Source organism: Marmota flaviventris, chromosome 14, assembly GCF_047511675.1.
Source record: "Marmota flaviventris isolate mMarFla1 chromosome 14, mMarFla1.hap1, whole genome shotgun sequence".
Lineage (NCBI taxonomy): Eukaryota > Metazoa > Chordata > Mammalia > Rodentia > Sciuridae > Marmota > Marmota flaviventris.
The window spans coordinates 86,593,244-86,610,980 of record NC_092511.1 but is presented as its reverse complement, the minus strand read 5'-3'; the positions used below and the strand labels follow the sequence as shown (position 1 = coordinate 86,610,980).

Sequence of the window (17,737 nt, the reverse complement as noted above, 5' to 3'; positions counted from 1 at the left end):
AAAAATCACACACATCAGAAATACATAGGATCAATCCTTGGCCGATTAAAAATACATTCAAATATTTTTAATATATTCTTCTTTTTTTTGGTACCAGGGATGGATCCTAGGGTGCTTAACCACTGAGCTACATCCCCAGCCCTTTCTTTATTTTTTCTCTTGAGACAGGGTCTCACTAAGTTGCTCAGGGCCTCGCTAAGTTGCTGAGGCTGGCTTTGAACTTGCGATCCTCCTGCCTCAGCCTCCTGAGCTGCTGGGATTACAGGTGTGTGCCACCGCACCTGGCTAATTTATTCATTTTTAATATGAATAATATTTAATATTTTTAATATATTAAATAATGTTGATCAGATGAAGGATAAATGCCAATAACTCCTGAAGGAGAAGTCTGAAGCTCAGGTTCCTTTCTCTACCTGTTCTCTATGTACCCCTGGACTGCATGTGTAAATTAAGAACTTCTTTATTTCTGTTGTCCCTTAAAAGTTCTGGTTGTAACCCTCTTGGGCTTCCAGAATTCAGCTTCCCTTTTTCTTTCTTTTTTTTTAAAAAATATTTTCTTTTTTACTTGTTGACAGACCTTTATTTTATTTATTTACACCCGGTGCTGAGAATCGGACCCAGTGCCTCACACACGCCAGGCAAGGGCTCTACCGCAGAGCCCCAGCCCCAGCCCCAACTTCCTTATTTCTTCAAGCATTGTTTTTCTTGATTGAAACAACTCTCTTTGGTATTAGCTCTTAGATTCTGAATTTCTGAAAACTACTCATTTTGTAGAGGGAAGGCTCTGTGCCAGTTCTCATCATTATAACCCACCAAAGGGCCAGGAAAGTTATCTCCTTGGCTCTGAACTTGGTTATTCTAATTGCACACTCAGGAAGGAGGCACCATGCTAAAAATATCCCAAGGGACCCCGAATCACCTGGTCAGACAAGCTCTGAGAAGTGGAAGTTGGGAATAAATGATTTTTAGGGAAGGTGGTGTAGCTGAAATAAGGCTCGCGGACAGGATACTGGATTTATGCGGATAAACAGAGAACAGGCCCAGGAATCTCAAACAAATGATGAATTTCAAGTTCACTTTACAACAGTACACCAGATAGGGACTTTTGTTGTTATTTTTTGCCATCTAAAAAAATTCTCCCAGTGAAAATAATTTCATTCCCCGAGGTAAGTGAAAGTTGCCATGGTTGAGAATTCAATCCTTACAGTTACACATTGCTATCTAGTGTCTCTGAGTTTCTAATCATCCATCTCTTACCCTTTTAAATAGCACCTCCATTAAAAGTTAAGTTAGCCACTAGAGAATAACGAAGGGGTAATGGCTTGGAAGTAGTTACTTCTAAGAGAAGAAATCTTCTAAGAGAAGAAATCTTCTCTTGGATGTGAGGAATTTATGTCTGCTCTATAGATCTATTTCCTAGGACCCTGGAAGGAATAACTGGATATTCTTTTTCTTGAGGCCACAAAAATACTTGGGCAAGAAGGCAGGGGGTAAATTAGCTAGGCTCTCAAGGCCCATTCTCTGAGCTTTCAGGCACAAGTGTGTCATAAATGCAATTTCTGGAGATAGAGGTGACCTGTACTAGCCCCAGAGCAGTGGGTACTGCCAGGGTTTTCTGAAGTGCCCCTGACAGGGAGGCACCTGAACACAAGCAGGCAGCCGCTCATCTGTCAGACAGTACCTTGAAATAGTCGATGAGTGCTTTTGAATACTTGACAGCGTGGTCCCTTTTAAGCCGAAACATCCGCCAGTACAGGAGAGCCAGGCATCGATAGCTGCAGCGGAAGGAGAGGAGTGAGCCCTTCAGAACAGGAGTGTGTCCTTCAGAAACAAGCCTTTACCAAAGTCATGCCATTCCAAGTGACTTGGTATTTACACCATGCTTATGTATCTAAGATGTTTCTGTATGTACGTACATGACCTGACCTTCTTTTTGTCCCCAGAATACAATTCAAAATTCCAACGTGGTACTCCATAAATATATTCACCTTTAGCTTATTTTGGACTATGAGATTTATCACTTTGTGGGAACAGGGCCTGGTGCTTCCTTCTTCTACCACGAGAGGGCAGTCTCTCTCCATGAGCCGTGTGAGGAAGCTCTAGCCACAGCTTTCACTGCTTCCTGGGTGAGCTACCCTGGCTTTGAGAATAGGTCAGTTTTTCTACCTGTTTTTAGTACCATTGCTTTCTAATACTTTATTACACGATATTTAGCTTAAATAGATAATATAAATAATGAGTGTGAATCACGAACAACAAAAAACACTTTGTTGAGAGTTTACAGCATTTGATATTGTCTCCAATATTTGAATTATTATTTACATATAAGTATTATATCTAATATGATAATGTTATTAATTATCATCAATTTATTTATCCCAATATGGAACTTCAGTAAAGAAAAGGGCACAGGTAGTGTTTCCTGGACTTATCCTTTCTTGCTTGCTTTTTGCTAGTAATCATTTGCTAACTCAGATCTGATGCTGACGTGCTAGAATCGCAAGAGCCTGAATAGTCTCTTAACAGCCCAAACTCCAGACGATATGATGAAGTGAAACAACCTGAGACCCTCTCTTTTGTCTATGTTGCTGTCCTGGTTTTTGAGATTCCATCTGAGTCTCTAATGTGTAGATTAGATTCTAGAGTGGAATGAGCTTTTGAAGAAGAAAAAAATTTGGATCCTTTGACAGGAAGAACCAACAGAGAGGTGTTCTGAGATCTGGGGAGTGGGGTGAGGTGTCCTGAGGAGATGTCATGGAGAAAGCTATTATAATCACATAATAGTTATCGTTGTAATCATTATCAGTACAGAAAAAATCTTTTATATATTGGCTAACATTTTGAAAGACGTGATTTTATTATCAAAGTATAATGAGCCGCTCTTCAGTTTAATGCGTTGAGAGCTTTAAGCACCGTCTTTATTCATTCAGACTGATCTGCCACTAAAGCAACACATGAATTATTTTGATTGCATCTAAAGCATCAAACACAAGAGAAACTCTTTTCGACACATGTACATTCAAATGACTAAAGCAGGGACCTACCTGATTTTAAAACACATGCACACACAGAGAAAAAAAAAATTACCCTTGTGTAATTGACCTGTCGATTTTCAATGACTGAATTCTGTTCATGCATGGCACAGCAAAAAGAAATGGTCTGGATTCTCCCTGGCGGTTAGAACAGCATGGGGCTTTGTATGTTCAAAGGTGCCAGGAAAAAACCATGCATTTTAGCACATGATTTGCCAATGAGGACCTGGGGGGCTGAGGACACTCTTTTAGGTTGCAATGAGGCACTCACCATAATGCAGCTAGTTGTTTGTCCTCTGGTGTGGCATTGGGGCCCGAGTGGGTTTTTAGTCTCATAGCATATCTAAAATCAAAAACAAAAATAAAAGCAAAAGGGGGTGGGGAGAGGGAAAGCAAAGGAATAAAACAAAAAGAACTCTCTTAGTAATAACAGAACTTCTATGCTGTTAGTTCTGTCCACCCAGTACTTTTAGATTTTCCCAGTGCCGCTCATAATTCTTTCTTAAAAGCCTTCTGACATTGCTCTTCTTCCCCCAAGCATCACATCACTGTGATATAATGAACAAAATCTTTCTTATGATGCCTCACTACTCTTGCTTTTAGCAACACAAGTTCAAATGCTGCAGATGGGCAGGAGGGGTAGCAGTTCAAGAACTAGTCAAGCATATGGTAACACGCCCGTTAATCCAAGTGTTGACGTATGGCTGAGTGGTGACACTTGGAGGTGAGGTTCAATGCTTCTGGGCTCACCTCCAGGAGAATTTGCACCCCTGGTGCTCAGGTGGGTGCTCCATTGACCCCTTCGTCTTTGTTATGTGACTCTTACCTTGATGGCAGTGTAAATGATCTGGGTACATTTTTAATCTCCATTGGCTTCTATTTATGTGCATTATGAGAAACAATTCCATTCACTTCTCTGAACTAGGGGGACTGTGGCCTTTGCTTTCTCCCAGTAACATATCAGGTCACCTATGCAGACTCTCTGAGAGAACTGAGGTAATATGTGCAATGGTCAGAGAGTCCCAGGTTCAAATCCCAGCTCAGTTACTTAGTTGTGAGAGCCTAAGTGTATTAATGTCCCTAAGCCTTCACTTCCTTACCTAAAACAGAACTAGTGCCGTGATCACACAGCCTTGTGTGGGGATTAACCCAGATCATTCTAGGAAGCTCTTGGCATAGCAGGCTGCCTTGCTGGGTTAATAAGCAGTCTGTTATCATGGCCTCATCTCCTCAATGTGCAGATCTGTCGGTTTCTGAGTGTGTCTCTGTGCAGAGCATTTGCAGTGGTTGTTCTTGGGTGTGACAATACACTTACACATGCTTCTCAGAATTCATCAGTATCAACATTTTACCACCTTGAGTGGAGTGTGGAAGTTGTTATCTTCTTTACTTCTAAATAATTACCCTGAGAATCAGATGGTGGTATAATTTTTGTTTCAAGATTTATGAAAGGAGGCCAGTTGGTTGCATGTGTCTGTATTTCTGTTCTCTTCTCCTTCCTGATGTGTGCAGATTCCTTCCTCTGCTGAGGAAGGTCCTGCAGTCAATCGCTAAGGGGGTCTGTCAGAGACAAACACAGTTGTTTTCCTGAGTCTGATAATATCTTTATTTCCCTCCGCTCCCAAAGAATATTCCACTGAATCTAGAATCCACAGATTGATATTTCGTCCTTTCTTTCCACACTTGAAAAAATGTCACATCACCTCCTCTGGCCTCCCCGATTTCAGATAAGTGGGCGGTCAGTTGAGCGGGTGTTCCCCCCCAGCTGATGTGCTGTTTCTCCCTGATGGTTTCACAATTTCCTTGTCTTTAATTTTCAGGGACAGAATCATGATGTGTCCTGGCCTGCATTCTGTCAGGCTTATCCTATTTGGGTTTTCCTTGGCTGTCAGGATCTGTAGGTTGATGTCTTTTGACAAACGTGGCAACGCTCAGTCATCACCTCTTCAAACACTATCTCAGTCCTACTCTCTTTTCCTCTCCTTCTGGGACCCCAGTGATACAAACGTTGGATCTCCTGTTACTGTGCTTACTTGGTTTGAATATGCCCACAGAAGTCACATGTTGGAAATTACCCAAGTTAGCAGTATTCAGTGGTGGGACCTCAGGAGGCAGAACCCTCACTAATGGATTCATCTTGGGTGAGTTAGTTATTGAGGGAGTGGATCCTGATAAAAAGGAGGAATTCAGGCCACCTTCCTGTTTTACCTGTGCTCCCTTGCCCTTCCACCGTGGGGTAATGCAGCACAGAGACCCTCACTGGATGCCACACAATGATCCTGGACTTCTCAGCCTCTAGAGCCATGAACCAAACAAACTTCTATTGTTTATCATTTTTCCAGTCTGTGGTATTTTGCTAGCGCAGCAGAAATTAGACTAACATAGTGCTTGAGGCCCTCTTCACTTTTTAAAAAAATTTTTCCAGTCTATTCATTCGTCTCTTGCTCAGATTGGGTAAATTGTACTTTCTGTCCTCAAGTTCACTGATTGTATTCTTTATCTCTCCCTTGTGATTGAGCCCACCCAGTGATTTTTTTTCTATTATTATTTTTTTCAGTTCTATAATTTCTATTTGATTCTTTTTACTGGAGAATTTTTAAGATGGCTGCTTGGGAATTCTCGCCAGTTAATTCCAACATCTGATTCATTGTGACATGGATGTCAATTGATCTGTTTTCATTTCAGTTATGATTTTCCTGGTTCTTGGTATGGCGGGTGAGTTTCTGCTGTATCCTGGACATTTGGCTATTATGTTAGGAGATTCTGGATCCTATTTAAATCTCTTGTTTTAGAAGTTATCCTGTTGAGGTTTAGCAGGCAAGCCTTGGGCTACTTTGGGGGCTGTGATCCAATTATAATTTAGTTTCCAGAGCTTTGCTGGTACTATATTGGTATGCCCTAGGGCCCCAGCTGGTCCCTGGTGGCGCTCCTGAGGTGAGATGGCCGGTGGGAGGGATGGTTCCCCAGGCTGGACTCTCTTGGAGGCAGCCCTTCATGGATCATTGCCTGCTTCCCACAGTCCCCTGGTGAAGGAAGGGATTCTCCCATTTGTGGTAAGCTACCTCCTGCCAGAGCTCCTGCCCCCCCCAGTGGCTCTCAGTGGGGAAGAAGAAAGTCAGTTTTGGTGGACAAGGTGCAGATTTAAGTGGCAAATGGATTTTCAGCATTATTTAAAAAAAATTCACAAATGTATGGTTTTCTTTTCTTTTTTTCCCATTTTTTTTAAATTGGTGCATTATAATTATACATAATTGTGGGATTTGTTATGTATTTGTACATACATGTTATCACGATCTAATCTGGTCAACATTATTCTATTTTCTTTCTCTTTCTGACGGTTTTTACGTCTTTGTGGGGCACAGTTTGACAGTATGATACATGGGTACATTGGACATTGATCACATGTGGGTATGAGCATATCACCACCTCATGCATTTATTATTTCTCTAAAGTGAGAGCATTCAAAAACCGCTGCTTTAGCTGTTTTGAAATACGTAATACCTTAGTGTTAACTAGAGTCATCTACTGTAATTAAGACTCTTTCCTAACCTAGGCGAGAACAGGGCTCATCGAGACTCAGCTTCCTCCCAGCCAGGGGTTCCAGTGGCTGAAGGTGCGGTGGACAGACAGATGCTCTTGGCTGCCTATCTAGTCCTCCCTCAGGCTCCTCCCTACCCCGGCAGGAAATCACGGCTCACCTGATGAGCTCCACCGTCTCTGAGTACATGGTGTAAGGAGACTTGGATTCCATCGGGCCTTGTTCCATGGCGTTTCCACACTCGATAAACGACAGGGCTGCTTCAGCATAGTTCAGGGCCTTTCCAAACTTCTCCACCTGATCAACAGAATGCACAGCGTCTCCCTTAACGAGAGCCTGACACTCACTGTTGCCCCACCGTGTACACGCTTTACTTGAGAAACTTTAACTTGTGAGTTTCAGAATTCTGTGAATGGAGCCGAGGGAAGAAAGACCTAGGAGACGGTAGGCCCCTCGTGAAGTCACGATTTTGTTTTCCATGGTTTCAGTTTTTCATGGTCAACCACAGCCCAAAAATATTAAATGGAAAATTCTAGAAGTGGATATTTTATAAGCTTAAATTTTTTTTATCATAGCCTATTATTCTATTTTATTATTAGCTAATCGCTGTGCCTAATTTAGAAATTAAACTTTATCATAGGGTGTATATAGGAAAAACAAGTACATATAAAGGTTGGTATTATCTGTGGTTTCAGATAAGGGAAGACTGCTGTACTACTTGTTTTCTCGAATTGCCACTAGGTTGGGGAAATGAGCATGTGGTCACATATAGCATGGCAAAGGCTTGGGACAGCTGCCAATCAACAAGGCTCAGGACTTCATGGCAGCTGTGGTCTCTGTCTCTTTCTAAAGGGTTGGCAACTTCATTCCTATTCCTCCATGCTATGCAGCATCTACTGAGCTACATCCCTATTCCTTTTTATTTTTTATTTTGAGACAGTGTCTCACTAAATTGCTGAGGTCTTTGCTAATTTGCTGAGGCTAGCCTCAGACTTGTGATCTTCCTGTCTCAGCCTCCTGAGTTGCTGGGTTTATAGGCATGCGCCATCATGCCTAGCTTTGAACCACACTTTCTTTTGCACACTGCAACTTGGACAGTTCAAAGCATTGGTTATTATCTTTTATATTATTTATGACAGTTACATCTCTTCCTCTTCTCAAGTGTTTTTCATTAATGGTGAGGACTTCATGTAAGGGCAAGATGAAGGGAAAAGAGAAGAGATAAAACTCAAGGCGCCATTTCAGCTTCACCAAAATGGGACATGAATTGAATATTGACACTAAATAAAATTTTTTGGATTACCTGAAGTCATGTATGTTAATCTTTCCCCATGTCCACAAGGATAGCCACAAATCAGCTTTATATTATTAAATTCTCATATATTAAACTTACACATTGAGTTCCTGGTTCCATATATTGCTACTCTCTGAAGATAATTACATATTGTCTGGATCACAACATCTCCCCAATATTCAAAGAATGACACATACATATTATTCTAAGTCTTGCTACAAAAATGAAACAAAAACTCCCTAGAATCAATACTTTGGAAAACAGAACTGTATTGCAAAACTGCTTCTCATTAGCAAATCAAAATTTTAAACAGCTTAAAAAACCAAACAGGCAACATTTTTTTTGGCAATGCCTTCAGAGTAAGTAAATAATTTCATTCAGTAAGCATGGTCTACAGCGTTCAGCTCTGGGGGATGTGTACCTGATACACAAAGCTGCTTCCAGGAACCCACAGTACATCTGGACAGAGAAAACATGCACCTACAAACCAGTTCCATATGCAAAGCAGTTCATGATTAACTGACAAAATGCAGAAGGAGGAGTCCCCTACCACTGAGATGGATGGAAGCGGGTGAGTGATGGGGCTATGGAGAGGCTGAGGATGCTTCAAGGAGGAGACCTAAAAACAGGCCTGGGAAGGAATGGTGTGATTTGCCTGGACACGGGAGATGCTGAGGGTGCCTGAGAGCTTGTACGTGTGTGTGAGCATGAAGCTCTGCAGGGGCACATGCCCATTGGCTGGCAAGAACAGGTGGGCTCAGAGGCTGCAGGGGACAAGCCTGGCTGGGGCAGTATTACTTGGAAAATAGTCAATAGAAAAGGTAGGGTGGGGCAAGATGACACTGATGAGCAAGGCCAGCGAACCCCGGAGGATGGATACAGGCAGAAAATCTCATTCTGTGTTATGGTTTGGATGTGAGGTGTCCCCCAAAAGCTCACGTGTGAGACAATGCAAGAAAGTTCAGAGGATGGAACTGCAGACTCTCATGCTAAGCAAAATAAGTCAATCCCCAAAAACCAAAGGCTGAATGTTTTCTCTGATATGCAGATGCTGACTCACAATAAGGTGGGGGCTAGGGAAGAGTAGAGGGACTTTGGATGAGACAGAAGGGAGTGAAGGGAGGGGAGGGGGCATGGGGGTAGGAATGAGAGTAGAATGAATAGGACATTATTACCCCATGTGCATAGATGATTACCTACATCATGCACAACCAGACAAATGGTTGTCAAAAGGCATTCTACTGTCTATAACTAATTAGAATAAAAAAAAAGATTATGGCTAATAAGCCTGATAAAAACTATTCCACAGTATGGCTGTTGAGGTTTCTTACTAGGCAACCTTTAAAAAAAAGTTTGGAATATATGTTTCCTAGCTTTAATTAAACTGAGACTAAATTATTAAAAAAAAAAAAAAAAGATTTCATTATGAGAGCCTTAACCCCATCAGTAACTCAGTCCCCCTGATGGGATTAACTGAGTGGTAATCCAAGGTGGGTCTGGAGGAGGCAGGTCCCTTGGGGGCATGACTTTGGGGTATATGTTGTATCTGGTGAATGGAGTCTCTCCCTGCTTCCTGATCATCACGTGAGCAGCTTCCCTCGGCCACACTCTTCCGCCATGTTGTTCTGCCTCATCTGGAGCCCCAAGGAAAGGAACCAGCTGTCTATGCACTGAGACCTCTGAAACTGTGAGCCCCCAAATAAACTTTTCCTCCTTAAAATGTTTTTGTCAGGTCTTTTAGTCATAGCAGCGAAAAAGCTGACTAAAACATTCTGCTTAAAAGTTTGATGTGTCTCCCAATAGGGGCCATGCCATCAGTTTATTTGGAAGACCGGAACTCTCCATTAGATTGTGGAACTCTGTGGGGAAGAACTGTCTTTCCATTTCTCTATTTTTCAACACTCAATGGACATTTTCTCTGTTCACCAGTGTACCTCGGCAGTGGACCTTGTACAAATAAATGTTTGGTGGGTGACCTTGATACCCTGGGAGAGGGGGACTTTTTAAAGTTCAAATACCTTCAACACTGGAATAATACTTTGAAAAATCATTTAAAATGCCTTTTTCATCTTTAATACCCTGGTTGATGTCAGTTATGAACACTGGAGGGGAATAAAACTGGAATTACTAGGTAGGAAGGGGTCCTTTTGGATGAGCATTTAAGATGGAACAACCCTATGATCTCTTAAAAAAAAAAAAAAAGGAAGAAAAACAAAACCGAAAGTTTTCTATTTCTTGCCTGGAAGCTTCAAGCTTTCCAAAATAGGAGATTATTCAAGCAAGAAAAGTTATTCTTTGAAAACATCAAATCATGATGGTTTTAGGGTTTTATGTGCACATAATAGTTTCTGCATTGTATAGTTCAGGGGAAGCATTCATTGTAGCAGATGCACATGAAGAACATGAGTCTTTTTGAAAAGAAATTTGATCCTGGGACCAAGCCAAGCGTTGGCCAAGCTAACAAGAGAGGAAAATGCAAATCTGGATTTTTTTTTTAAAGGAAAAAAATACTACCACCCACTGACTCTATTGGCTCTAGTTACTATTCAAACCTTAGGGTTAAATTGAAATACTCATTTATCCAGGGCTTTCTCCCAGTCAGACATTATTGGTTGAAGTCATAATTTATTGGGCTATGAGCACTTGATTATATAAACATTTCTCCATTTAACAGGCCCAGCCATCCCTGTAATAGATTTTATAATTACCCAGCTATATTGCCCCAGTGATGAAGCTGCAGTACAAACATAATTTGGAGGACTGTATCTGGAAAGAAAGGGGTCTCACCATTGCATCTGCTTTATGTTTCATCCGTTTAGCTTCTTGCATAAAATAATCTGCGCTGCGAGGCCTACGAGGAGGAGAGAGTGATATAAGACGTCATTATTGCTTAAGTGCAAGATCTTTTGAAAATATTCTTTTCTTTTGCTCAAACATAAAGCACAATTTAAAAACTCTGCTTAATATGGAATCAAGTCCTTTTTTTTTTTAACACTTCCAAATTACTGCCTGTATGTAAAACACTGTGATTATTTTTCTCTTAAGTTAGCAATTCAGAGCCTACTCAATATGTGCAGAGAGTCGACATTTACAGTGGTTTTAGCATGGTCCCCCAGTGCCTAATTTGTGATTCAGATTTTTTATTGTATGGTTAAGAAAAAAGTGAAAAATCTTATTTCTTGTAATAGTTACACAGAACAATCCCTTTTTACTTAAAGGTTGTAAATATACCTCATAATAATTGCATGGATTCGTATGGGTGAGAATATTTATGTATCCTTATGGATATAAGGATCATTTATATGCATAAGTGCTACCTAGAGTTGTATGTGTATATATTTAATTATTTTCAAGCCTGGCAGTGAAAAATGAAAAAAAAAAAAGTAATGCTATATGATTGTGTTCCAGTTGTAATGAAGTTAATTGTAAAATGATGTCTACCTTGTAATAATGCAAACATGGCATGAATTCTCTGGAGCCCTGATTAGCTAGCTGGTAAACATTAACAGCAGAATGTGCATTATTAAAGCAATAATCCTGGTCAGCACTGATTCTTCTGGGAGACAAAGGTAATTCATCCTGAGACCGATTGGAGCATGTGTAATGATCCCCGGTTACACTAAAGCACTTGTCAGGCAGTACCTTTAAAGGCTTATCTGACAGATTTTTAAAAAAATAAAATTTATATGCTTTAGTCTCCATCATTATAAACTTTATTTGTAATATGGGTCTTTATGTAATCAATAAACCTGACCTATTCATGAATATGCAATCTAAGCCAGGAGTCCCTGAAAGGGGGTATGATGTAAGAAGGGAGATTAATCCTGGACTGTTGAACCTATTGTGATATGCTTATTTTGAATGATCTTGTTTCAGGTTCTGATGGGTCTTCTGCCTGTGATATCAGGTAACCAGAGCATCCCTTTATTCAAAGAGGTCAAAACCCTTAGAAACATAATATATACCATGACAATGAACACTGATTGGTTTAAACACTGCACTCACAGACAAGTCAGAATCACAGCAAATAATGCTTTGGGTAAAAAAAAAAAAAATCACAGAAGCAAGAAAAGGACCTGGTTTTCTATCTTCTGTTTCTCTATAAAATATCAGCATTGTGGTAACAAGCTGGGACTGTCTTGTTAGCATGTCACAAACAAGAAGTGGCAACATTGTTGTAGGATTTCCTTAATCCTGCCCTTGGCTCATGGCTCCTTCACCACTCTTGTCCCCCTGCAGGTCTGACAGTTGCCCTTCATTTGGGTGGGTCTCCCATTGGTGGGTGAGGCCAGAGGCTCTGCCTTCTCTATTACATCGACACCCACATGCTTCTTCTGTTCTAATGGCTTTTGAGTTGCATTAACAGGATGGTTTTTTTCCTTCTTAGGTCACGTGTTGACCCTTGTTCACATATGGATTTTTTGGTCTTTGAAAACAACTCTGGCAATTTATGTTTGTTGTTACTGATTGTTTGCTTCTGTTTTTTTAAAAAACTTTATTTTTTAGAGCACTTTTGGCAAAATTGAGCAGAGAGTTCTCCTATGCCCTCTGCCCCACAGCCTCCTCCACTATCAGCATCCCAAACTAGGAGCAGCACATTTGCTACAATCCATGAACCTACACTGACAAACATGATCCAGAGATGCTAGTGTAGGGTTCAGCCTTGGTGTTGTAGATCCTATAGGTTTGGACAAATGTTCAATGACGTGCTTCTACCATTACGTTATCACAAAGAACAGTTTCACTGCCCTCGGATCCTCTGTACTTATTTATTTATTGTCCTTTGGTTTTCATCCCCTGACATGGAAGACCCCACCTCTAGCCCAAGTCCAGATCTGATTCCTGAGCTTCATGTGAGGTCCCAAAGCCTATTTGCTCAGGGGGAGAGTTCCAGTATTCTCACCCATTTCCCCTTGTTGCCAAATGCCTTGACTGCTTCCCTGTAAGCACTCCTCTCCTCTCGCAAGACCACATTCTCCACAAGTCCAGGCTTTCCTGGCCTCTCAGGTTGCTGAGACTCTAGATGGACTCCCCTGCAATCTAACTTGAGTTTCACCCCTTGACCAATGTTGTTTGTGATAGTGTTCATTACATTGCCATCCTGCTCACAGACCTTGACTCCATCTCCGGGGCCTCTGAGGTGACATCTCAGTTCAGGGACCTAATATCCTTCCCTTAACCACATCATTTATTTACCAACAGCCTTGGCCAAACTCTGGGCTGGTTTCCCCACTGTCTTAATAACTTGCTCTCCCTGTCTCAGAAGCTTTGCTTATTCTCCCTGCTGCCCAGAATACTGTGCTCTCTGCTTATTAACTGAGTCTTCACCAAGGATCGACCATGAACCAAAAGTTACTGCCCTCAAATTCTACTGCCACCATGGGTCCTTCCGGTCACTGGTCCATGCTTATCTCTGCCTTTCCTGGTCTCATAGAGCACTTTGTGTTTGCACTACATTTCTGGGTATTTAATTGCCTTCTAAGCTGCAGAGGGCTATAGTCATTGCCTATGAACAACTTGGTGGCTGGTACATTTTCAGCAGGGACAGGGCTGTGGACCTCTTCAGTCTTCTCCATCCTGTGATTTTAGGCACACGACAGAAGGTGAACAAGTCCTTCCTCAATGGCATCGACTTTTCTCTGAGCTCAGAAAAGAGTGGTGCCTTGTGATGGGGTGATGAGCCAGAGCACGTCTCCATGGCAACCGGAAATTCTCCACATCATTATCTGCTCCACACTCTAGTATATAAGTTTGGTCATTTTCTTCTTGGCCTGTTTTGTAGACCTTGTCACGAACAGATCGTCATTTCAAATGCATTTTGTTCTCAGGAAAGATTTTCTTGGCAATAAGCTAGGGCATCCTCGTTTTCCCGAGCCTTCTAAGTTGCCTTTATAGATGGCAGCGGCTTATAATCCCTAATACGGGTTCTTTAATCAATGCTGTTCTTTATCTGCGGCACATAAATGCATTTTTTTTTTTTTAAAAAAACCCCGACATGGAGGCTGAGTCACAAACTCTCAATAGCACACAGAGATAAGTAACACATCTAATTTTCTGACTTTATCTGGGCAGTTACAGCAGTAACCTGACTTGCTGAAAGGAAAGATACCATCTGGGGGCCATTTACAAACACATTTGTTAGAATTCTCATTCTGCATCTAATAGCAGGCTTACTATACGGACTCACTGAAGATTGCCTGATGATTGGCCCATTTTTTTCTTCAGGTGATTTCTAGTGCCACGCTCCTAGATCAGATCATTAGAAAGCCATTGGGACCAATAGGACGTCACCCGGATTGTCCAGCATGGCAGTGGATGCATGCCAGCATGAAGGTGTCACTTCCCACAGCAATAGATCATCAATAGGAAAATTAAAATCACTACCACTGTGGTGGCAGTACAGAGTATGACAAAGCACAGGCACTAACCCTAATCATCTAAGTGTTCAGACAGATTTTTCATCCAATCTAATTTTTTTTGTGTGTGTGTGAGGGTGGGTACCAGGGATTGAACTCAGGGACACTCGACCACTGAGCCCCATCCCCAGCCCTATTTTGTATTTTATTTAGAGACAGGGTCTCACTGAGTTGCTTAGAGCCTTGCTTTTGCTGAAGCTGGCTTTGAACTCATGATCCTCCTGCCTCAGCCTCCTGAGTCTCTGAGATTACAGGCGTGCACCACCATGCCTGGCCAATCTTCTAATTTTTTTTTTTTTTTAATGCGAAAGATCTAGAGTTTTTTTTTTTTTTTTTAAGAAAATTTATGTAATCAAATTCATCACATTCTTTCTCACAGTGACAGTATTTCATGATGATACATCAACAAATCTAATCAAAGTTCAATTAAGCATCATAAATATAACCATGTATCTTATACTCTGTAGCTCTGGGGCCCGAGTGAAGCCACATCCACATGTATGTTTGTTGTAAGAGCTCTCTGGAACAAAAGTGACCTTAGTACTTGATCCAAAGAGGCTGTTTTCTTCTCTTCTCCTCACCCTCCCTCCACCCCCACCTATAAACACATGGCCTTGGATCTGAGCAGCAACAGGATGTGAGCACCCCTGATATTTCTTCTGACACAGGAGTATTAAAGCAACCTTGCTTTTTTGTTCTGCTTTCTGGCTGAGAGCGAGCGAGCTGAATGGTCTCCCACGGAGAGGCTGGCACACACAGCTCAGTAATTCCTACCTCTGTGAAAGGCCGTGCTCAGCAGAGCCAGCCGGCTCTGTGCACACTGGCAGGGACGAGAGCTCAATGTGTTTGAACTCACAGGTTTCTCTGAGTGGCAGAAATATGGACGGATTTCTTAGGCAGACTGAGATCCAAATCAGACAAAGGGGCAGTGGCATACCAAATGAATTTATCATCTGACATCTGGTATTTCAGCTTGTCACTGTCTAAGCCCCAGAGGTGTTCCTGGGTCCCAAGCTTGGAGGTGCTTTCTCCAAAAGGAGAAAGTGTAAGAGGGTAAGCAGTTGTTGGCAACGCACTCAAGGATCACTATTATTCGATTATTATTTTCTTGGTGCAGGGGATTGCCTCCTGGGTCGGTGCTCTACCACCACTGAGTCACGCCCCCAGGCCCAGGTGGTCACTTCTGAAGGGACAGTTTGGAGTCAGGGATCCTGAGGAGCCAGGCTGGCTTTCCGGGCACTTCCCCATGGATGCAGGTAGATTATGTTTAGTCAGCAAGGATTCTAGTGTCGCAGTGTTTCTACAACCTTGACGTTAGCTGGGCCCTCAGAGTGCCTGGGACCTGGCTTCTCAGAAGCAGGAGCATAATTGGTCCTGTTTCTTACAGGTCACATCCTCCTGCCACGCACAGGAAGCTAAGCAGGGGAGAGCTTCTGTTATTGAACCAAAAGGAACTTTCTGCTGAGATGGAGAATTATTGATCTCATTTTTATTCTTCTCTGGGTATGAATTTTAAAAGAAAACAATTTGGTTCCGGGGCTGTGGCTCAGTGGTAGAGCACTTGCCTAGCCTGTGTGAGGCACTAGGTTCGATCCTCAGGACCACATAAAAATAAATAAAATAAAGGTCCATTGACAACTAAAAAAAAATTTAAAAAATAAAATAATTTTTCCATATCTTAAAAGTGATCAAAGAGCCCAGATTTCAATCAGAGAGATCTGAATGTCCTTATTTCCCCCCCACTTTCTTTCTGTTTTAGTTGGAACAGAATGAGGACCTGACCTTGGAAGAGGGATTTCAGAATGGAAACAATTATCCATGAACAACAAAGACTAGTACTAAGGCTTATCAGGAAAATAAAAAGGTGGGGTCCAGTTTTGAAGTCTTGGGAAGGAAAGACCCTCAGGACAGCAATGCCCTGGTAAGTCCCCCTGGGGGGACCCTGCTTGGCTGTAATATCACCTACTCAAGGATTTCAATTGGTTTCCTTTGATTAAATCATGCTTCAAGAGATCCGACCTTTTACATTCGGGATTCTTCCCATCCTCTATAAAATTAAAATCCTTTTAGCTCTGAGACTGCTGTGCATAATTACATTACAAATGTCAAGTCCCTATTCCTTCCTGTCAGTCACATTTCACATGCCCATGGCCTTCAGCCTCCTGTGTGGCCAGAGAGTCTTTTCTCAGTGTTGGGGGTGGGGGATGGGGAACTGGGCTCCTGTTATTGGCACCTTGGGGACAGATGGGAAGTTTGTTGGTTTGGCTGACTGTGCTGGTCGTGACTGACTCTTCCATGTGAAAGATGGGCAAGAGAGGCACATCCTTTCGGAGCAGCAGGAGGCTCTGGCCTTGGGTTTGCTGGCTCTTAATAGCAATATGGCTGGCATGATGCAGGCACTAGATTCCCAGCCAAGAATCTCACCATTGAGCTCCGTGAATTCAGGACTTCTGAACGGAGCCTTCATGACCCAGTTGTTGTCTCTCAATTTTCCCTAGCCAAGAAGTCCCCCGTCACTAATTATGACGCCAAGTGATTTATGGCTGATGGCTTTGTGTTAATAAGGCCAGTGTCCTGACCTCATGCAGAATCAAGCGATGTCACTCATTGACATGAATTCTTTTTATTTTATTTTAATGGTGCTGGGGATTGAACCCAGGGCCTTGTATATGCAAGGCAAGCACTCTACCAACTGAGCTATATTCCCAGCACATTGACATAAGTTTTTTTTTTTTTAAACAAAAGTTTGGTGATCACCTAAGTGTCACTTTAATACTGTGGCTGTGGAATAGTGAATCTCATGCATTTACTTAATGTCGGGGGAGGAGGTGTAGTCACACCATCACCAACCGGAGGCTGCAACTTACCAGAACACGCTGACCTGGATCCTGTTTTAAAAACAAGTGTTATTCCCTTCGGTTCTGTCTGCATCCCAACAGCACAAACTGGTGCCTGTTTAATTGGTAAGTAGCACAGGAAAAGGGGCTTGGAAGCCCATGAATTTAAATTTACCTGCATATAGGTTCATGGAAAAAGAAGGAAAAATATCCAGCCATTCCCTCTGGGAAGGTTATTTATAATTCAGCTGTGTTCATTCAATACTTGTTATTGACAGCTCACTGGATTCAGCTGTTGTCTGAATTGCATGTTTATCCAACCGTTAACAAGTATTTATATTAGGAAAAAATGAGTTTATTTAAAAAAAAAGCTACATGGTGTGGCTTTAAAAACTAAACGACAGTGTGGCATCTGTTACTTTTTGGATCACCATAACTGGAGTTCCATCAGCTCTGAATTAGCCTGGCATCAATCATCTAGTCCACTGGCAGCTTCTCTCTGGTCATTTCACTGCTAAGGACCCAGTGAAGGCGAACCAAGGAAAGTGACAGGAACTGGGAGCCTCCCATCAATGAGGCCCTGGGGGCAGGAAGTTGGTGCCAGAAAGAGGGAGGGGGAG

General features: G+C 42.0%; 1 protein-coding gene across 1 annotated transcript in view; it reads right to left on the bottom strand.

Moving 5' to 3' along the window:
• Aff3 (ALF transcription elongation factor 3) overlaps window positions 1-17,737 on the bottom strand; it is a 577,149-nt gene that overhangs the window by 11,459 nt on the left and 547,953 nt on the right. The window contains exons 18-21 of the mRNA XM_027950674.2: window positions 10,652-10,715; window positions 6,731-6,867; window positions 3,304-3,375; window positions 1,682-1,775 (exon numbers count right to left, since the gene is read on the bottom strand). Of these exons, the coding sequence (XP_027806475.2) occupies window positions 1,682-1,775; window positions 3,304-3,375; window positions 6,731-6,867; window positions 10,652-10,715 (367 nt within the window). The remainder of the gene's footprint in view (window positions 1-1,681; window positions 1,776-3,303; window positions 3,376-6,730; window positions 6,868-10,651; window positions 10,716-17,737) is intronic.